The sequence below is a fragment of the Pleurodeles waltl genome, chromosome 7 (assembly GCF_031143425.1).
Source record: "Pleurodeles waltl isolate 20211129_DDA chromosome 7, aPleWal1.hap1.20221129, whole genome shotgun sequence".
Classification (NCBI taxonomy): Eukaryota; Metazoa; Chordata; class Amphibia; order Caudata; family Salamandridae; genus Pleurodeles; species Pleurodeles waltl.
Window position 1 is genome coordinate 943,250,250 of NC_090446.1, and position 23,139 is coordinate 943,273,388.

The 23,139-nt window shown below is 44.9% G+C and overlaps 1 protein-coding gene across 1 annotated transcript in view; it reads right to left on the reverse strand.

The window, feature by feature from the left end:
• LOC138245773 (matrix metalloproteinase-21-like) overlaps positions 1 to 23,139 on the reverse strand; it is a 126,164-nt gene that overhangs the window by 29,704 nt on the left and 73,321 nt on the right. Inside the window, exon 5 of the mRNA XM_069199665.1 lies at positions 18,383 to 18,524. Coding sequence (XP_069055766.1) covers positions 18,383 to 18,524 — 142 coding nt within the window. The remainder of the gene's footprint in view (positions 1 to 18,382; positions 18,525 to 23,139) is intronic.

Sequence of the window (23,139 nt, forward strand, 5' to 3'; positions counted from 1 at the left end):
AAAGCAGGGAAGTAAGGGAGAGAGGAAGGGGAGTGCATAGGGGTATGCCTCTTAAGGAAAAGCAAGAGAAAATGAACAAAAGAAACAAAAAGAAGAAAAAAAGGATTAAAAAAATGGAAACACACATAGAGACACAAAAAACAGCAAATGGAAAACATAAAAATAAAAAAGGAGAGAAGATGAAGATACAGTTATTAACAACGCTGAGAAGAGAACAAATTTAGAGGTAACAAGGGAAATGAAGTAATAAATTACAAGTAATAAATGAGAAGTAATATAATTTAAAAAATGAATTCAATAGATGTAAGATTCCTAAATAAGTATGTTAAGCACCAATCTCTACCCTATTTGGCTAAACTTAACTCAAAAGCTAGTCTTGTTGCATTAGGTATGAGGAATGGCATCTGCAGGTGCACCAGAATGTTATCTCACCTCATCCCCGTGTAGGATATTCTACGGTCTTACATCAGCAACCAGATGTTGGCTCACTGCTTAGCCATCACCTGTTTGCCTGTTCAGCGCATTGTCACACTTCACCACTTTCCATAATGGGTTGTCAATTAACCTCTCATTTGCCACCTTCATCTGCCTTATCCCCTGTTCCCCAAATTCACACTTCTCACCAGAACTGCAGGACCATCAGTTCATGCATCCATAGCAGCAGTCCTTGCAGAAGCACCACTGCCTCTGCCCCACACCCACCAGTTCATTTTTTGCCAGTGAAAGTGAAGGAAATATAATGGCAACATTCAAAGTTTTATTAGGGACCCTGGCCTCAAATGTCATGTGGGGATCACTCTTTGGTAGTATGACCACTTCATTCAAAATGTAAACAACCTCCTGGCAAAATATTCAAGTTAGTTGCAGCATAGGGCTCCACCTAGTGTCAGCTGACATTACCTGCCTAATCTTGAAAATATAATAAAAACGTGCTATTTTATACATGATATCCAGAGGTTGTGCCTCAAACTCGGGAGCATAGCTCCATGGGGTGTTTGGGGTGTTACACCCCCCACAAAATGTATTCTGTAGTAAACAGTTGGGTACAAGTGGTCTCAGTCGGGTAGTGTGAAGTGTGTGTCGGATTGCACTCTAATTCTTACATGCCCACAATAACAAAACACACGCACGTTCTTTCCTATGCTTTGTAGGCCTAAGAAAATGTTGATTAGTTTGAAAAAATATTGCTTTTTAAGTACTCCTAACAATCCGCCCTAGTCTCGCTTTCCAACGCTCTTCAGCCTCTATGTCCTGCTTCTCATATCATGTGCTTTAACAAGATGCCCTAGCATGATTGTTGGGAAATCTGAAGCTCCCACTCCCCAATCATATTGACCAAGCTACACCCCTGCCCAAAGTTGTTTCAGCAGCGCGTAGCACTGCTGTACACATGAATCTTTATGCCTGAGTGAGTGTGAGGGATACTTTTATAGGCATCACATGCAAGCCAGTTTCACTTGAGGTCATTGGGGCACATATCAGGAGATCTCAAGTCTCTGTGGTGATCTGAATATCAGTGGCTTTGACCACCATGATTCTCTGTGTGCGTGAGTTTCGAGATTTACGCGGCAAGGGAAGTTGCTCTCTCGGTGGGCTATAGTTAGCGTTCACCCTAGAGATTAGAAACCCAGACCACTGAGGCACTTTAAAAGTATCACGAAACCCCTTTATGCTTTATGGAGTTTACTCAATAGCGGCAGTAACCCAACCCCTTGAAACGCCATTAAACTACCAGTAAGCCATTTGTGGAGCCCACAAATGAGTGGTAGGACCAACCTCTAGGGGCACGGTTACATCAAAGAAGGATAATTATTACAGGTACCATTAACATTCAGCCTAATTTCTCTAAATGCACCCTAGTTTAGGATTCAGCCGAGGATAACTGTAGGAGGAGTGAGAAGTGAAGAACGGCAGAGTGGAAAAGAGGGTTTCGAACTCAAGATCCTATGCCCATTCCTGGCCCTAACATGGAAGGTGTTACCGGAATATGCCCTTAATCTTGCCACCTTTTACCCGGATCCTCTGGCTGGAATGGAATGCAAGGCAGAGACACCGATCAAAAAGTATATATTTCAATGTACCATCTCCTACCATCACTCTCACTAGGAGTATGGGCCAGTGAAGACAAGCCCCAAAATCAGAGTGCACGCTTCATATGCTGAACAAGAGGAGGAAAAACAAACAAGCATTGGCAAGGCCTCATTGTGTGGTTGCAATTGTACCAGTTTTGTTAGAGCTTGATTAGTAAGCGTTATATAAAAAGTAAAAAAAGATTTCAAAATACTGGAGGAAAAGCAAACCTCTTATGGTACCTCAAAACTACATTGAATTCAATATTTCCAGGCTTTAGAAATAGCATGAGTGATGTTTCAAATACTGCAGGAAACTCCGAAGAGAATCTAAAAAGAATGAAGAAATGCCAGAATTTAAAGAAAAATGCTTGCCAAGCCTACTTTTTTTCCATAGTACACAGAACTAAAACATATGCTCCGGCCATCTGATGCTTAGTAGCAGCCTAGGTAGCAGATTTATGGGCCTCCAGTAGGAGACACCTCCTTTTTAGTCATGCAAAGTACAGTTTCTGCCTCAAATTACCAGCGGAGGGAACGCAGCAGCTCCCTTCTTCCCCAATGCAATAACTTCTCCTTTGTGTATCAAAGTCTGAACTTTCATGCAATACATGGAATGCAGCATATTAAAAAAATCAGCTTGATAACGTCTGCTATTTACACAGACATCACAAAAATATATCTGTTGCTGCACTTTTATGGATGAGATGGGAGATGTGAATAACAGTAAAAGAGGGAGAGCGTGGGGTGGGAAGTAAAGGGGGAAGAAGCAAATGGGCAAGAGCAAGAAAACACACACTCCCATGGAGTGTTAAAATCAGTGCTTAATTTGTAAATAAAAACGTGCCGGTGCCCAAAGCCTTCCTCTTAAACACGCAGCTGCTGCAATTAAATGTCCGAGCACAGAATACTGAGGCAGTGTAATCCTGAAGCCATCTCGGCCCTCTTCAATGCACATAAAGCCACTCCCTGCCCCTTCAGCTCACTCTTGCAGTTTTCTACTGTCTCCCTTTGTGACGCTTTTCCGTTTTTCCCTTCCTCCATCTGCCCCAAATGTGTCTTTTGTTCGCAGAAAATGCTTGAGGCAGAAGAATAAGCCCCGGCCCTAAAAAATAAGTGCTGGTGCTCAGCACCGGAAACAACAAGCACAAATTAAGCACTGGTTAAAAGAAAAAGAAAAAAGGTGATTCATTGAAGTGAGCTGTGGAGGGATACAAGTCATCCAAAAAGAAGGATTGTTAAAGACACCTGTGCTCAAAGGGAGGGACAAATACAAGAAGAGGAATGAAAGTCATCAAATAAGAAGCAAGCAAATCAGACTGACAAAAAAAGCCAACCAACGATAATCAATGGGCTAAACCAAAGCCTGTTCTAAGTATTGGTATTGTACACATTAGGTGTTCACAACACACAGCTAGAACTGTTTGCAGGCCAACACCTAAAAACAAGGAAGTGTCTTCAGACTTAAAACAATGGAGCAATCTAGCCAGTCACAACCCAGCCAGTGGCTCCTTCCGGAAACTGCAATGTACAGCCTTGAAAGAATTCTTCACAGGGACATTTAGCTAAACTCAGTTGCCAAGTAAATAAACACATTCAGAAGATAGCACATATAAGAAAATGTTTTCAGCAATACATTTTTAAACAGCACAAATACCTATATTTACACCAAACATGTTTTTAAACTTTTGTACAACAAAATCCGTGACATTTGCACTAAAAAGTGAATATAAGCAAAAACACCCATCTAAAGTGAAAGAGTTGATCGGGTACATGCTGTAACACTGAGCAACGTGAGCTCTTTAAAGGACTGCTGCCAGTGGGTAAGGATAACTGCTGAGAGTTCAAGATGCACTAAACCAACTTAGGACATTGACCCATCGTTAAACTAAGATCAGAATTCTGCAACTTACTTGGCAGGGTATAAGACTGGAGAGGACTGGATGGCGAGCCATTCCTACTGCAGAGGGGTTGAGGGTGTCAAGAAGAAAGGGAGTCCCAAAAAGAGTGTACGGTCTGGATCTAGCGATGCTTAATTTGTAAATAAAAACGTGTCCGTGCCCAAAGCCCTCCTCTTAAACACTTGGCTGTTGCACTTAAGTATGCCAGCACGGAATACTGAGGCAGCGTAATCCTGAAGCCATCTCGGGCCTCTTAAATCCATTTAAAGCCACTCTTTGCCCCTTCAGCTCACTCTAACAGCTTTCTGCTTTCTACCTTTGTCACTCTTTTCCGTTTTTCTCTTCCTCCGTCTTTCCCATATGTGCCTTTTGCTCACAGCAAATGCTTGGGGCAGAAGAAGAAACGCCGGACCTCAAAAATAAGTGCCGGCGCTCCGCACCGGAAACAATAAGAACAAGTTAAGCACTGGGATTTACCCTCTATACATCTCTAGCTACACCCTCACAATGAACCACTCCTGGTTTTCTTGCAGCGCTATACTCATCTCTTTGTCTGAGTGACGTGCGGTGGATTCCTGTTTTTTAAATGACTTTTACATAACTGATTTGACTTCAATCCGTTTTTCCGGTACTTCTGAAACGTACGTCAAGCTTACAACTGGCCGTTTTAAGGAAATATTGAAAACAGACTAGATATTTTGGATTGTCTGTGGGGTGCCTGAAAGACCTTGGTCTGATATTTGTGTTTTTCTGTGTTTTTTCTACTCTTTGCCCTATATTTTGTTGTTTTTTTTCCTTCACTGGAACGTGGTCTGGAATCTGCACGGATTTTCATTATGCTGCCAGGGCTACTCTGTTGTTGGATCTCCTCCAATGCGCCCGCTGAACATTTCCAGTTTCTGTCGTCAGTTTTCTTAAGTTTCGCCCGTGGTTCTCCAGCTCTGCCAACTCCTATGGTACCATTTGTATATATTTCTTTGTACTTTGCTGTGAATTGGGCCCTCTGCAGTTGGTGCGTCTGAGGCTTGCATGGTCCTTCACTCAATAGTTTCTTGTGTTTCTGAGGGTGAGTGTGTGGACTCTGAGCTGTCTCTTGAGACTGAAGTGAAGGTAGTTTAGTGGTGCATGGGGTCAGTCTGCTTTTCTAAGGCAGTGTTTGTCCTGGCACAGTGTTCTGATTGAACATGGCAGATGCAACAACACTGAATTTCCAGCCACACTAGTGTAGTTCCGCTCTGCTTGTTCTGATGGATACATCTACCTGTCGATTGGTCACCTTTTCAGTACTACCAATGCACCAGCATTCAACAGAAATGTTTTCTTCCTAGCTCTCCACATCATTGTGGATGTCACAATGGAATGGCTCAGCACGCGACTCCGTCTGATGTCATCAGAGCCATAAGAAGTCCTCTCTGGCGGGCTGACATCAGATCACTTTCTTTTATTCTGTGCCTTTGATGCTAACGGTTTTTCTACCTCTCCAAGTGGTTACATTGTGTCCAGCTTCTTTGTTGAGTTTTCTTTGTGCGACAATGTCTCCACCGAAAAAGTCGCGCATTAAAACTTGTACAGAGTGTTGCGGTCATGTATCAGTCACTGACCCACATGAAAATTGCCTCTGGTGCCTGAGATCTGACCACGACGTTGGGGGTTACTCTTCTTGTCAGAGTATGAACCCAAAGGCACTAAAGGAAAGGGAGGCAAAGACTAAGAAGGAGAAGATCCAGGCCGTGAGAGAAGTCGTCATCCCACAAGTTTTTGAGGTCGTAGAAGAAGCAGCGTCACCACCGCTCTTGGCGTCGCTTATCCTGAGACACTAGCCCTCAGTCTTTGTCTCCAGCTTCTAAGTCTCAGAGCTGTTCGACCTGGGAGGTGAGTCCCACCCTGTCTCCTCCACAACCGAAGTCACCTGATATGTCACTGGTGCCGTCTTTGGTTGCGATCTCGTCATCGCCCACGAGTCCTGCAGCGCAGTTCTCTCCTGTTACTCCACAGGACCAGGAGGTTGAAGAGCAGGAGTCAAATCAGACCTACCCTCCACACGAATTTCGAACCTTTCTGGCTCCTGGGTCGGACTCCTCAGATTTCTTAAATTATATGTTTAGCATATTTAACAGGGCGATGGCCCCTGCTGGTGCGCCTGCGGACCCCACAGGTCCTTTGGCCTTTAACCTTGGAGGCTTTTCAACACCGGATAGGCAGGCTCCATTCATACGTTTTCTGCCCATATCTCCATATCTGTGGTCTGGAATGGCACAGAGAAAGACACCATCACCTTAGTTGATGATGGTGCTCTCGGCGCTGATACCGACCTTGGATAAATCTTGTTCGGTGTTGAGTCATTCTGCTCCTGCCCAGAGTAAGATCCCAGTGCCGGCTCCAGCTTCACCGGTGCAGCAACAGACATCCTCGACATTGGGGCACTCCCTATCGATGCTGCAGCTGGCGTCCAGATAGAGGTCTAGTAGGGAAGCCTGGAGGCTCTTGGAGGAGCAGCAGTATTTAGATGAACAGCAAGACCTCGAAGAAGGAGAGATCCCTCTGCCTTCTCATGACTTTGAAGGAGAGTGGCAAGTGAGCTGGACACTTCTCCTGAATGGGAGTTGTTATCCCCTGGAGGAATTCCTGTTAGAGATTACTTCATATCATGAATGTAGGATGCTGGCCTGGTGTGTGGTGAGCACCTATGGTTTTATCACCTTATACCAGGTCCAGGTATCCCCTATTAGTGCGGTGTAGTCAGTGTCTAGGAAGCCAAGCTCTCTAGCAGTAGCTGTGGATGAGCAGCCAAGACTTATCTAGGAGACATTCAAAACTTATGCAATATCACTTATAGTCACACAGCACTTACACAAATGAAAGAGCCACACAGTGTTAGAAAAATAAAGGTAGTTTATTTTAGTGAAACAAATACTAAAATACTGTATAGGCAATACTCTACTAGCAGGTGAGTAAACATACTATTATATACACCTTAGTAATCAGGAATGGGCATAGAAAGCAATAGAAAACAGTGAAATAACAGTAAACAACAGGGACTTCAGGGGGAGACCAAACCGTATACTAAAAAAATTTAATGAAAAAGGCAGACACCCCACCCAGGTAAGTGGAATCTGTAGAGGGAAGCTGGAGGAACAAGGAACCCCAAAAGGTAAGTACCAGAGTGTCCCCCAGGAACCAGGAGAGACGAGGCAAGTACCTGATTGTTCCCAAACCCACAGATAAACTTTGTAAAAGGACTGTATAAGACCCAAGCAAGACTGGATGAAACAGAAGATGGATCCTGACAGAAGGGGACCATGTCCAGTTCCAGGTGGAGTGTCTGGTTGGGACAGGAGCCACTACTCACCCTTCTGAAGATGCAGGACCAGGTCGATGGTGAAGATCAGGAGTCGGCTATGCAGCACAGGAGCAGAAGGAGAGTTCCAGAAGTGATGTAGTCAATATCTCACATCAGAAAAAGAGTTGCAGTCCGTCAGTGGTGTGAAAAAACCACCAACAAGCCTTGGCAAAGGCAAGTGTTGCAGAAGAAAAGTTGTAAAGCTGCTGGGGACCAGGAAGCTCTGAGGGGACTCAACCCAAGGAGGGGGAGTCCCAGGTGACCCTCGACAGTGAGGAGAGCCAGAAGTTGAGGATGCAGCCCCCACAGGCAAATCACAGGCAGCAGGCACAGGAGTCGCAGTGAGGCCCACTCAGTACACCTGGAAAGGAGTCTCACATCGCTGGAGCAGCAGGCAGGAAACTACACATTGCATTGAAGTGTGCTGGAGGCCGGGGCTACACTGAGCCTGAATATCCCTTGGAAGAAGAGCCAACAAGCCTTGGTAGCTGCAAGGGTCGCAGTGTACAGGGGTACTGTTCTGCAAGGAGAGGCACAGGCTCCAAAGTTGGACAGCTGGTAGAGGGGACCGAGTGGACCACTCAAGACCTCCATTTGTGTTGCAGGATCCATGGAGAGTGGCAGGAGAGAGGATCCACGCTGCCGGTTGTCGTTGCAGATGGTGCCTGCGGATGCAGGGGTGTGACTCCTTCACTCAAAGAGAGATTCCATCTTGCTTCTTGGTGCAGACTGGTTGCTCTCAGAGGACGCACAGCTGGGAAATGTTGCAGTTGCTGGAAGGAGCCAGAGAAACAATGTTGCAGAGCAAAGTCATCGCTGGAGCTGCAGATTGTAGGTTCCTGTGAAGTCCAGTTCCAGTTGCGATTCCAGTGGCCAGAAGTCGAAGTAAACATTGCAGAGGAGTCCTGCTGGAATCTTGCACATCGAATCTGAAGACCCACCCAAGAATGAGACCCTATACAACCCTAAAAGGGGATTGGTCACCTAGCAGGGTGACCACCTATCAGGAGGGGGCTGTGACGTCACCAGCCTGACCTAGCAACTCAGATGCTCCCAGAGGCCTTTGCCCACCTCGGATTTAGGATGACAGAATCAAGTGGCCACCTGGAGGAGCTCTTGGCACCACCCCTAGGGTGGTGATGGACAGGGAGTGGTTACTCCCTATCCATTGTGAAGGAGGAAGGCTGATGGACGGCACTTTCATATACTACAACAATGGAATGCGAATGGCAGACCCCCACCCAAGTAAGTGGAAGAGGTAAGTACCTGGTGTTTCCCAAACCCACAGATAAACTTTGTAAAAGTAACTGTGCAAGACTGGAAGAAACAGAAGATGGCTCCTGACTGAAGAGGACCTGCAGATGAAGGGGACCAAGTCCAGTTCCAGTTGGAGTGTCCAGTTGGGGCAGGAGCCACTATCCACCCTTCAGAAGATGCAGAACCAGATTGACGGTAAAGACCAGCAGCAGAAGGAGAGTTCCAGAAGTGATGCAGTCAATGTCCCCTGTCAGAAAAAGAGTTGCAGTCTGTTAGCGGTGTGGAAAAACCACCAACAAGCCATGGCAAAAGGCATGAGTTGCAGAAGAAAAGTTGTGAGCTGCTGGGGACCAGGAAAGAACAACGGGACTCAACCTTAGGAGGGGAGTCCTAGGTGACCCTCAGCAGTGAGGGGAGCCAGAAGTCAACGATGCAGCCCCCACCGGGTGATTTTGAATTGGTTCATCAAACAGGTGAAATTGGAAATGCTGACCCTACATCAGGTGCTTCTTGTCTGGACAAGTAAGACTGGATGGCTTCTATCAACTTGCAGTATGTGTATTTTAACATTCCCATTCTGAAGTTTCATGGAAAGTATCTCTGGTTCATGGTAGGGACACAGTACTACCAGTTTGCGGTCCTTCCTTTTGGTCATACTTCCGCACCTCGAGTCTTCATAAAGGTGATAACAGTGGTTGCAGCGCATCTCAGAAGGTGGAGAATATCAGTAATTCCTTACCTGGACTATTGGTTGCTAAAAGCCAAGTATCCAGAGTTGGTGCTGCACCATTTGCAGGTGACAATCCGTTTGTTGTTAAACCTGAACTTTTCGTTAAACATGCCCAAGTCACACCTGGAGCACTCTCAGCACCTCCTGTTGATAGGGACAGTACAGGACATAACAATGAATCATGCCTCCACAGAGGATTCAAGACATTCAGGCTATGATTCCGTTGTCTCAGGATGGAGCGGTCATTCCAGTTCTAAAGGTCCTACACCTGCTCAGTCTGTTCGCTTCCTGTATTCAGTTGGTCACTCATGCAAGTTAGCACATGAGGGCTCTCCAGTGGTGCCTCTGCAAGCTGTGGTTTCAACACAACAGAGATCTCAAAGAGTCAATAAGAGTCTCCAGGGACACTGCAGTGGATCTTTAAAGGTGGAGTGTGGACGGCAATCTATCACAAGAGAGGCCGTTTTGCCCACCGTCTCCAGTGATCACAGTAGTAACAGATATTTCCACTCTAGGGTGGGGAGCACATCTGGGAGATCTAGAGATCAAGGGAGTTAGTTCTCTTGAAGAACAGATGTTTTACATCAATATGTTGGAATTACAGGCAAAACATTCGCCATCGTTACCTCAATTCAGGAAGGACCTTAAGATCTTGCTCTTCGACTGAATCTTAAGAACCTACCCCACAACGCCTCGAGACCCTACGGGTGAGTAGCGTGCTTTAAAGAAAATGCTGAATTATTGATACGTCTGGCTCCCAAGGCCTTCATCCCTTCCAATCGCGGTCAGTCGGTTCAAGTCCTGACAGACAACACTACCACGATGTGGTACATCAACAAAGAGAGGAGTAGGGTCGTACCTTCTCTTCAGTGAGGCTCTAGGACTTTGGTCGTGGGCTCAGGACCATCGGATTTGCATAGTAACAAACCATTTGGAAGGAGTCCTCAATATAAATGTGGACAGCCTCAGTCGGCACTTTTCAGCCGACCACGAGTAGGGTCTCCATCTGGAGGTAGTTCTCAATGTCTTCCAGTTGTGGGGTACGCCTCAAATGGACCTGTTTGCCACTTGCAAGAACGTGCACTGCCCATCGTTCTGCAGCCATCAGTGTCTGATGCAGGGAGTGCTGGGGGATGCACTTCACTTAGCCTTGACCAGTCAATTGCTTTATGCGTTTCGCCCAATACCCTTGATACCTGGGGTTTGAAGGAAGATTCGCCAAGACCAAGCCCAATTCATATTAATAGCCCCGGATTGGCCAAGAAGGGTGTGGTACACAGACCTCTTTCAGCTTTCACTGTGCCCTCTGCTCCGTCTCCCTCACAGGATAGATCTCCTCTCACAGTCACAGGGGCAGGTTCTACACCATCAGCTCCAGAGCCTGCACCTACATGCCTGGAGATTAAACAGGGCAATCTGAATTCCTTTTCTCTTCACCCTCAAGTGGTGGACGTTATTTTATCGGACAGGCGACACTCCATCAAAACTGTCTATGCCAGTAGATGGGCCAAGTTTTTTCAAATGGGGTGAGAACAAACATGTTGATCCTCTAAAGGCCCATTTGTCCAGTATTTTACAGTTTGCTCTTTCCTTGGAACAACAAGGCTGTGCAGTTGTGCAGTGAAGAGTTATCTTTCTGCACTTATTTGCATACCTGACCAACCCTCTTTGTTTAAGTCCCCCATAGTTCTAAGGTTTCTTAAGCGTTTGTCTAATATGTTTCTTCCCACTCTATTCATAATGCCTCAGTGGGATTTGAATTTAGTTTTGATGTACCTGATGGGTTTACTGCTTGAACCATTGCATAGTTGCCCATTGAGGCTCCTTACATTTAAAACTGTTTTTCTCATAGTGAACACGTAGGTTAGGCGTGCTAATGAGCTGCAAGCTCTGAGTGTAAAACCCCCGTTTACCACTTTCCATACTAACAAGGTGGTTCTGAGAACCAGGGCGACTTTCCTGCCAAAGATAGTGACTCCATTTCATTTAGGGCAGTCCATCACCATGCCATCCTTTTACCCTCCTCCCCATCCCTCTAAGGAGGAGCAAAGGCTGCACCGTCTGGATCCAAGGAGAGTGTTAATCTTCTATATGGATAGGACGAGGGAGTTTAGGACGGACGATCAGCTCCTAGCTGGCTACATGGGCAAGATGAATGGCAAATCCGTCCACAAAAGAACGCTGTAAAGGTGGGTCATTCTTTGCATTAAAATATGTTAAGCACTGACAAAGACAGTCATTCTACCTGAGCTAAGTCTACTACTCTGCTTTGGCTATAAGTGTACCTGTTGTTGACATCTGCAAGGTGGCAACTTGGGCTTCCCTCCGCACTTTTGCAAAAAATTACTGCCTAAACTCAAAAGTGAGGAGGGACAGCCATGAGGCTAGTTCTGTGCTGCAGGACTTCTTGGTATAGCCAGGAAGGCGTCCACTTCTGAATGGGGGACTGCTTTGGGATTCTATTCAAAAGGTGAAGAATCCACAGGTAGATGTATCCAACAGAAAAACAAGTTACTTACTTTCATCTGGTGGATACAGTATCTGCCTGTGGATTCCTATAATAATATAATCCCTGAAATGAGGATGATTACAATTTATAATATGGCGAGTCAAGTGGTTAGGAGGATAGTGATGAGACATTGGCATTTGGTAAAACATGAACCCATAATAGGGAAAACTCTGTCTCCTTGTCCTCAATTCACGTATCGTAAGGCAAAATCATTACATGATATCCTGGTTCATAGTTATTTACGTGAACAAGATAATACAAACATTGGTTGGTTTAAGCAGCAGAGGGGTTTTCATAAGTGCGGTAGATGTAAAAACAGCAGGAATGTCAAGATGTATAAAACAGTCTTTGGTGAGACTAGAAGAATTAACAAACCCATCTCATGTGTTTCAGATTACTGCATTAATGTATTACAATGCCCCTGTGGTTTACGGTATATTGGCAGCACTATTGGTCCTGTCAAAAAGAGGATTTTGGAACATTACAGGGCCATCAAGAATTATGACACCTCATACCCGGTTGCGAGACTTTGGTCAAAGATGCATAATAGAGATGCTGATTGTTTGGCATACTTTGGAATTGATAGGATTGATAGGAATCCACGTGGAGGGGACAGGGAGAGGCTTCTTAGGATAAGGGAATCAGAATTTATTATCCTTCTTGGTACTAAGACAACGGGGGGCCTCAATGAGGATGTGGAACTTCATGTGCATGTTGGACAAATGTGAGTATTAAATAATGTATTTGTGCACTCTCTCCTTTCCTGATCTCTCCAGTTAGGCGCTCTTGATAATGATTATAACCTGTGACATTCCGATATCAGCAATTTTTATCAGTTTATCATTTAGATATGAAGGGTTCTTATTTCCCGATATGAAGACACTTATATTGTGGGCATTAGCCCTAATTTGTTTGGGCACTAGCCCTAAATTGTTTTTTCATAATTAATTTTTAGTTATGGGGCATCAATAATGGAACATGGTTTGTTGAATCTTTTCATGTTTAATTGATATAACATGGATGATATGGTCTAATTTTTCCTTTATATATAGTATTATTAATTGCACTTAATTTTGTCATTGTATGTCTTTATTTGGGATACATGATATGATTGAGAATTAGAGTGATTAATATTAGAAACATAATTCCAGTAATATACTGGACACTTTAATTTGTTGTTAGCATTTTATTTTAATCTATTTTAATTATTTACTTTGTTGCCCCTTATGGTATATTTGAAATTATCCTGCATAAGGTAGTATTTTCTTTATGTCTATTAATAAGGGGTATATAAGTTTAGGTGGGAAAGTGTACAGGTTTTTTCAATTTGGCCATGATGAAGACACTTCAGTGTTGAAATGCGTTGCCATAGGAGTATATACCTTCCTTTTTTTAATCAGATTGATTTTTTAATTGTTTTTTTAAATAAAGCTTTGTGCTTGAGAAGTTGACATGTTGGGTGCAACTCTCTTTTTCTGCCTTTTAATGAAGTGGCAGATACCTTTTTTATATATATAAATATATGTACACACACAGATGCACACACACACACACACACACACACACACACATATACATACATATACATACATATATATATATTTAGATAGATATATATATATTTTTTTTCACTTAAAAACTAAAGGTTACAAGGACGTTATAGTTAGGCTCACACTTTAAACGTACAAACCCATAGAAATTCACCTGTTATAGTTATAGTTATCTTAAGAAACTATAACTTGTGCCCCCACCATGCACAGTTGTATGTCAAAAAGGTTACTGCAAATATTACATTGTTATTATCAATGATGTTATCAAAGATTTCATGAGTGCCATAATTTGTGGGATGATTAGCAGTGCATGGTGAGGGCGCAAGTTAAGGTTACCTTAGGGCACAAGTTATAGTTACTTGAGATAACTCTAACTATAACAGGTGAATTTCTATGGTTTTGTACATTTAAAATGTGAGCCTAACTATAACGTCCCTGTAACCTTTGCTTTTTTAAGTGAATTCTATGCTTTTTTAAATTCTTCTTCCTAACTATAACATTCCTGTAACCTTTGTTTTTTCAGTGAAATTCTATGTTTGTTTTAAAGCAAAGTCATTTTCATTACTATATGTTAATCCAACCACGTTGCGCATGCCGGCAATTGGCTACTGTGGCCAACCCCTGTAACCACCCAACCTTGTGCCACTCATGACCTTTGACCATGTACAGTGGGGTTGGCCCCCGGGCATGGCTTGGGGCCAACCTCCCTAACCACCCAACCCTGAGAGAGCGTCAGTGGGAGATTGAGAGAGAGAGATGTATTTAGGCTTAGAATGAGATATTTTCAGACAAATTGAAAAGAAAAATGTTTTTGTCAATTAAAACAAGTAAAATCACCTTTCAGTATGTAACTTAAATATCTATAGTTGAAAAGAAACTAAAACAGGATATGACCACAGACTCACCTACACTAGAACCCTTAACCTTTAGTGTGCATTTCTGAGACCTTAAACACTAGGTCAGAGGTGACTCCTTACTGTGCAGTATCCAGACTTAACTATGATATTCAAATCACAGATTTTGAGGGGGAAAAGACTTTGATGCTCTATCACTAGGAATGTTTAACAGTGAAAACACTAGAAAATAAACAGATACACTGCTAAGCTATACTAGAATATGAACCTTCAGCCTACTAAGTGACAGCACAAGACCTTGGCCATTAGGCCAGAAGCGACTCTGTTCTGCTATGCATCCAAATGTAACTATTACATTCTTATCAAACATCTTGCTAGTCTGACTACTTGACGCCATTGTATAGAGAGACCATTGCTATAACAATCTCTTGCTCTCTTCTATCCCTTTATGGGATGGAAGAGAGAGAGAGTGACAGGACCTTGGGTCTAGCCTGAAGGCCCTGTGGTCCTAGCTGGCTCCCCACGTACTGCAGGAGCCGGCATTGCTCCCACAAGCAGGGAGCTGCTTTAAATTGCAGCTCCCTGCTTGTGGGAGAAATGTTTTCATCTGTTTCAGATGAAAACGTCACCTTCTGCAAGTGGGATCTATTTAACAGCTCTCACTTGCAGAAAGTGAAGTGTTTGCTCTGACTGACAGCTCCCGCCAAGTCAGAGCAAACAGCTATGTCCTGTGGGTGGGCAACCCGGGACAAAGCAGGAGCCGGCTCTGGGAGGTGGTGGTCCTCAGGGCCATCTATGAATCCTTGAGGGGGGCAGCACAGCCCCCCACAAACAAAAAATACCCCCAGGAAGATGGCAGTCCCTGGGGCTGCGGGTGGGGCCTCAAGCCCCTCCCACATTGTATTTAATTAGAGCTTCGGGGAGGTGGTGGTCCCTGGGACTGCAAGGGCCATGCGGCCCCCAACACTGTATTGCATCAAAGCGCCGGGGAGGTGGCGATCCCCAGGGATGCAGGGGGCTGAATGGCCCACCTGCATTGTATTGCATCAGAGTACTGCAGGGGTACCCCGCAGTGTATTTCATCAGAGCTCGAGGGAGCTAACTAGAAAGACAAATAAGATTGCCTTATTTTTCATATAGGCTGTCTTATTTGTCTTTCTAGTTAGACACTACCCTGTCCCTTGTTGATGTTTAAGGGTCACTCTCCTCTGGTTGAGGGATTTCTAACACTTATTCAAGGTCTGGTAACAAGAGGCTGTATTCAGGTGATCATAGTTTTTGTTTTTTGCGGACGTCCTCCCTGATGAACTTGCTTCCTCTTAATGATTCTTAACAGATAATGATGTCTGTGCTGTTTATGCCAACACACTCCTATCTGGGCCCACACAACATTTCACTGCTTTAATCCTGTCCAACCTTATGCTTGCATCGATACCTCTGCAGTCTCTGCTTCCCGCGTGTTTCCTGCTCCTGGTTGGCCAACTGTATCCTCCTTTATCTCTGTGGGTGTCATTCTGCAGACTTTCTGCTTCAAGGACTTTCCAAGCATCCTGCTGTTGCGGCCCACATAGCCATCAATGTATTTAAAACATGCCTTCGGTCTGTTTTTGAACGCTGCAGCACTGTACCTCGTCTCCTGAACTCTTGGTCATGATCTTCATCTCATATGCTCTGCCTCGCATACCTTATTGTTTCTTTCATATCCGTTTTGCTGGAGGGTCATCCTTTTTGCCCAGAGGTAACAGAGCCAATATGGTAGGAGCCTTAGTAGAAGCTAGATTGGACCTTTGAAAGGTCCTGATGGGTGGAGCCACCAAGAACCAGCTTCCAGCTTTTTAACCTTCAAGTACTGTAGAACATGACTGCTGGGATAGTAACTGACAATACCCACTGCACCCCAACTCCCCCAGACGTAGACGTCAGCATTAGTGGCCAATCAGTGCCAGTCAGATTCAAACAAGGCACTACATGTACATTCTCCTCACTACTTTAAAACCAGGAATATTCCCTACTAACTGCCCAGATGTGTTTTTTTGACTGGTAAAACACTGCTCATGATACCTGCAGTAATTGAAACTAGACCATGAGACAGATGGTTCGAGTCTCGGCGTCAACACAACATCCAGGGATTCAGGGCAAATCACTTAGGGCCAGATGTACAAAGCATGTTTCTAGTCGCAAACGGGCCGATTTGAAGAATCGGGCCGTTAGCGACTAGAAAAATGCTTTTTGGGATGTACAAAGCCAAACTGCGTTTCGGTAACAAATCGCAATTTGGGTTTTGCTATTCGGTATTAGGAAGGGGCGTGTCCAGGGCGTTCCTTCCTACTACTGTATCTAAATGGTATGTATGATTGTTTTGTGACCGTGAATGCGGTCACAAAACAATCGCAGTTAGCACCAATTTAAAATTGGTGCTAACCCATTTACAAAGGTGAAGGGATCCCTAAGGGACCCCTACCCCTTTGTGAATGCATGCGAAAACGTTTTTTAAGAGCAAGCAGTGATCCCACGGACCACTGCCTACTCTTTTTAAACGCAGCCCGTTTTCCTTTAAGGAAAACGGGCATCTTTTAAACAAAAATATTGCTTTATTTAAAAGCAATCACAGACATGGTGGTCTGGTGACACCAGCAGCCCACCATCCCTGTGATGTTAGCGATACCCGGTAGGTCGCAAATTGCGACCTACCTCATTGATATTAATGAGGCAGGTCTATTTGCGACCCACAGGAATCACATGGAATTCCTTACATTTGGAATTACGATTCCCTAATTGCGATTCTCAAGGAATCGCAATTAGGGAATCGCAATGCCAAATATTCATACATGTCGCCCTTAATCTCCTCGTGGCTAACAAAAAACTGTGAATGTGCCCTTATGTAATGTTACGGGTGCTAATGTAAAACACTCCAGTAACACAATATCATGGTCAAATTAGAGAGAAGCTAAGGGCCAGATGTAGCAAAGGGTTTGCGCCTCGCAAACAGCGAAAAACGCCCTTTGCGAGGCGCAAAAGCCTCTTTGCTATGCAGAAATGCATTTTGCGAGTCGGATCCGACTCGCAAAATGCATTTCCAACGCGCAAATAGGAAGGGGTGTTCCATTCCTATTTGCGACTCGCAATGCTATTCAATTTCATTTGCGACCGCGAAAGAGGTCGCAAATGAAATCGCAGTTACCATCCACTTGAAGTGGATGGTAACCCAGTCGCAAATAGGAAGGGGTCCCCATGGGACCCCTTCCCCTTTGTGTCTGGAAAAAAAAAATATTTTTTCACAGCAGGCAGTGGTCCAATGGACCACTAACTGCCCTGAAAAAAACCGAAACAAAAGGTTTCGGTTATTTTTCTAAGTGCAGCTCATTTTCCTTTAAGGAAAACCGGCTGCAGGTAGAAAAAAAAACTGCTTTATTAAAAAGCAGTCACTGACATGGTGGTCTGCTGTCTCCAGCAGGCCACCATCCCCGTGAGTGCCCATACTCGCAATGGGGTCGCAAACTGCGACCCACCTCATTAATATTAATGAGGTGGGTCTTTGCTACCCCATTGCGAGTTGCAGAAGGTGTCTGAGACACCTTTCTGCATAGCAAATTGCGACTTGCAATTTGCGAGTCGCACGGACTCGCAAATTGCAAGTCGCAATTTGCTACTTTGCTACATCTGGCCCTAAGTGTGGTAAGTATAAATGTACTACTCTTAAGTACACAACTATGTAGACCGAAGATATATATATATATATATATATATATATATATATATATATATATATATATATATATATATATATATATACATACTGTGAAAGTGCATATCTATGGAGTTAAGTAAAGTACACCCATACTTACCTATATATACTTACATTGTTGATATTTTGGCCACACTGGTTTGGCAGCACGACATTCTGGAAATGATAAAAGGGTGGAATACCCTAGAAGAATAGTTATCTTTGCCTCCCATCTAACATAAAGCGACGGTGGCCTAGGATAAATCAGGCAGCACCTGCTACCTTTAGCAGGTCATTCTTGGCACATTGTGCTTGCCCCTGATGGTGACGGTGGTCCTGTGGGATCTGTTTTGGTGACCGCTCCTGGCATGTATGATCTCAAAAGCTCACACAAATGGGGATATCATGAATAAAGCATCTACATCTGCGATTATACTTGTACACTGACCATACTTCTGCTGAACTGTTTTTCGATCTTCCCAGTCGAGCTCGAATCGCCCATTCTCCGGGATGTAGTTTGGATGCATGACAGAGCCAAAGCGGTTAGTGTGGGTCAGTCCAAGGGCATGCCCGATCTCATGCACGGCGACCTGAATAAATAGACATTGCTTTAGAAGGCAACCAGGCATGATGGAAAAAGAAACACTGATGCAGGTTGCAAGCATTAGTCATACTAGCATTAATAAACGGTACAAAAGCCCCATAGAACATCAATAAACCGCAAGACAGACACACACTCAGGCACCTATGTTATGTTTATAGTTTCTGACACCAAAGTGCTACAATGCCAACAAATATGTAGTATACAATGTGCTGAATAAATTCTAGGTACAGGGTACGTAGAAACCACAGGAGACAAGATTTGGGGTGCGAGGGGTTAAAGTTCTGCATGCCAGAACAATCTATGCCTGCCATTCCATTCACTCTATGCCTGTCTAAGTGGATTAAAGGGAGCGGTGGTTGGGCTGTGGCAAGAAGGAAGTAGCGGTAGCATCAGTAATCTCTACAAACAGGACAGAGTAGTTAAAGCTTGCCTGCATACTCTTGTTCTGACTCCTAATGCCCTGGTCCACCCAGGTTGTACATAAACAAAGTCTTGGAACCTTTGGTCTTTAAGAGACTTGTCACTTAACAACTCACAATTGTTTAGGTACCTTCCAGCCTAGTTCCCATGCTCTACACTTAACTGAAACAGCTCTCATCCATGTTTGCAGTTACTACACTTTAGAAAACCACAACCGTCCATCAGTCAAACTTAACCTACTCATCCTTGAGCTGCATTCGACAAAGTCATGCAACCTAATTGGTCGGGGACATTATTTCCTCATTTGTCTTCCCACGATGTCTCTGAGGAAGATACCCAAATCATCTCCCGCCCAACTCTGACCCTCACCCACACCATATAAATGGACCCACAATGTCTGATGTTTAACTCGTCAAAAATGGAATTTAGAATTTCGAGTAAGATCCATGTGCTGTGGTTGTATAATGGAACCACGCATGCTGGAACAAACGTGTTTGGAACCATGACCGTGTTGTTTTCATGCATGCCATTACCACGCATGCCTTTCCAACAAATTTTCATTCTAAAAGCATGCCTAGTAAAGGTATGCGTGGAAACGGCATGCAAAACAGTGTGCGTGGTTCTATCATACCACCCGCCATCCACCCTGAGGCCCAAAACAATGCCCAGCCCTAATACCTAAACTACCTTGACCCCCAACCTGCCCTGAGCCCTAAAAAAAACTATCCCAACCCTGCTCACCCCACCCCATAAACTAAAGTATGCTGACCCAACCACCCGCCCCAAACTTTAAAAAAAACTACCCAACCCGCCCACCCCTGCCCCATAAAAAGAAAACTAACATGATACCCTCCCTAAACCCCAAAAACAGAAAACATCCTGACCCCCCCTTAAAGGTAAACTACCCAGACTCCACAGCCACCCTGAGCCCTAAAGAAAAAACACCCCAACACCCCACCCCTAAAACCTAAACTACCCTGACACCCCCCCACCAGCCCAGAGCCAATAATAAGGAAACTACTCCAAACGCCCCCACCCACCGAAGCCCTTAAAAAGAAACTATACCAAACCCCCACCCTAGCCCCTAAAAACGAAAGTACCCCGACCTCCCCACCCACCCTGAGCAGTAAAAAAAAACGACTCTGCCCCCCACCCCTGTCCTTAAAATCTAAAGCTAAAGTAGCCCAACATCCACCACCCCAAGCCCTAAATCCACCCCACCGCTAAAAACTACCCACCAACCCTGCCCCAACTTGACTTACCTCACCGTGTCCTCTCCCGATCCTTCCTCCTCTTCTCTCCTCCTCCCTTCCTTAAAGCTTCCCCCACCTCTTTAAAAATAAACTACACCACCCCCACCCTAAATAAAAAATATACGCCAACCCCCTCACTCCCAACCCTAAAAAACAAAATAGCCCACCCCACCACCCTAAGCCCTTAAAAAAATACCCAAACTCCCCACCCCAGTCCCTTAAAAAGAAAATAAACCAACCCTAAGCCCTTAATCCACCCCCTGCCCCAGCCCCACTAACCTCACTGTGTCCTCCCCGTCTTCACCTGAACAAAGCATGACTTTTTCTGTGCATTAACCACACATATGTGTAGTTCAGAACATGCGTGGTTAAGGCACAGAAAAAGACATGCGTTGTTTAGGCAAGCGCGGTTACGCTTGCATGGGAGAGTCCGCGTTGTTTACAATGCATGGTTGAGAGCGGTTCCTGTGTGGTGCACAGACTCTAAGTTGGAGTTATCACACCTGTGCCAGGCCTGGCCTACCTTTATGGTGCAAAGGCAGAGAGCTACCCGTTGTCATTGTGAAGTGGATGGCTGACACAATGGAAAGTCTCTTGACACCTGGGATGTACTGATCCCCCTTTGCTCTGGACATTCAGAGACCAAGGACTGCTTGCAATATGGTGTCTGCAGCAGATCCCAAGACAATGCCCCTGGTTGACTGATGAGGAGAGCCAAGGAGCCACCAGACGTGGGGCCAGGAGAGGCCTCTGGTTATGTATGGGAGCAGTGTAAAGCTGCTGTTTCTCAAGCACCTGAATCATTCATGTATCCCTTCCTGCTGAGGATGGGAGTGGCCTGTGCACCCTCTGTTTGGTGGCGATGAGCAGCTCAGGGTGGAAAGTCGACCTAAAATAGTGAATGCACACAATGTATCTCAGACTAGTGAGGAGGTGGCACCACCTCATGAGACTGTAGGCACATACCTTGCTTTTGCCATAGTATGCTTGTAGAGCAAGTTGTATAACTGAGAGGAGAAAGGGCCTAATGGAGGGCTACCCGTAATGTGGAGGTAAAGGGCTCTATAATGTGAAGCAGAACGGATATAGGGAGCAAGGCTCTACTTGTTTTATGACCCTTAGAATGAAGCCTGGTACCAACCTCATGGACTATGTGGTAGACATCGCAAATTTCCAGCTATCTCAGAGCCTGCCTTGGGACTTTAAAGGGGCAGGAACTTGCTAACAATAAATCTCAGCCCTTTAACATAAAACAAAAGTATTCTATAGTGCATGTTCAGTGCGCAGATGTTCACTTCACACTTATCTCACAGGCCATGTATAATGGGTCTTGTCTGTGCTGGATGTTCTGGATCTGAATTAGGATTTTTGGAACCTATGCAGAGTGGAATGGGCTGCTATATACAGCGCACAGGCAGGGAAATGCTAAACAATATGACTGTTCTAGGGAGCAACATACTGTTGATCTTGGACTGACCGGCCTGCATCTTGTAGAACTGGGCAGGCCTAAATGCAATTTAAAAAACAAAACGTCCCTACTTTGGGACTGGGTGAAAAAGCAAGCTTGTAAGGCCTGGTGCTAAGTTCAGGATGAAACTGACCACTGTCAGCTATCTATTTATTTTTTTAAAGCATATTTTATCATTTCTACATACAACAAAACATTCCCAACTTGGGAAGGAAGATAGGTAGGTCTCATTACGTGTTTACATTGTTAATCATTCTTGGTTACACAGTTTAAACAGTTGCCCCTCTTCTTCTCTTTCCCCCACCCACCCTTCCCTCTGCACCTTCTAAATGTGTGTTCAGCTATCATGGATGAGCGCTGCCATAAGACTAGTAGTCAGTTCACCCATAGTACTTGCCATTTATCGATATTCTGGCCAACTAAGAGTCGTTTGAGCACGGTTTTATACAGTATAGTCGATTGTGCTCCTTGTGGGGGAAGTTGTTGTTTCTTCAACTCTCAGTAGTGTTTTAGTAAGTATGGGCAAGAAGGGTATCGTGGGTCTCATGTCCCCTCTCGCTGCCTGTCTACCCGCCAAACACTGAGTGTACCATTGGAGTTGAGCGGCTAAGTAATATGACTCGAAGTCAGGCATTGCCAGACCTCCTTCTTTGGACGGCCGCTTTAGGGTAGTAAAGGCCACCTTGTGTCGACTGTTCCCCCATATGAAGGACCCCTGTGTGGCATTTAGTGCCACAAAAGAGCCGTGGGATCCAGAGAGGGAGTGTTCCAAATAGGTAGAGGAACCCAGGGAGCACCACCATCTTCAGCAGTGCTATCCACCCATACACCATTAGCGGGAGTGTTTTCCAGAACTCTATGTGGGTCTTCAGTTTTCTCACTGTCAGCTCTAGATTTCCCTCAAAGATGTCTGGCGTATTGTGATATATTTTTACTCCCAGGTAGCTTAGGCATCTAGGTTCCCATTGCAACTCATTGAGTACTGCAGGTGGCTGTGTCTCAGGCCCAGTAGGGAAAAGGCTCGTCTTCTGCCAGTTAACCCTTAAACCAGACACCTTTCCAAAATGACACAGTAATGTTTTCCCCCGTCTAATTAACCATGAGTGTCTCTTAGGAATAGCAAGACATCAACCGCATATAGCATTATGCTTGCGCTATCCCCCCGTCTGGACTCCTCTGTAATGAGTGCCTGCTCGAGCCAGGCTTGCTAGTGGTTCCATTGCTATGGCCAACAGAAGGGGGGAGACGGGGCACCCCTGCCTGGTTCTTCTCTGTACCGCATACCTCTCTGAGTATGTGTGCCCAGTACGGACCCGGGCTGTTGGGGCTGTGTATAGTAGTTTCGTCCATCGCACAAATCCCGATCCTAGACCCACACAGAGCATAACTCCAAACAGGTAGTCCCATTCTAGGCTGTCAAAAGCTTTCTCTATATCTACTGTCAATACGACTGCCTCCTC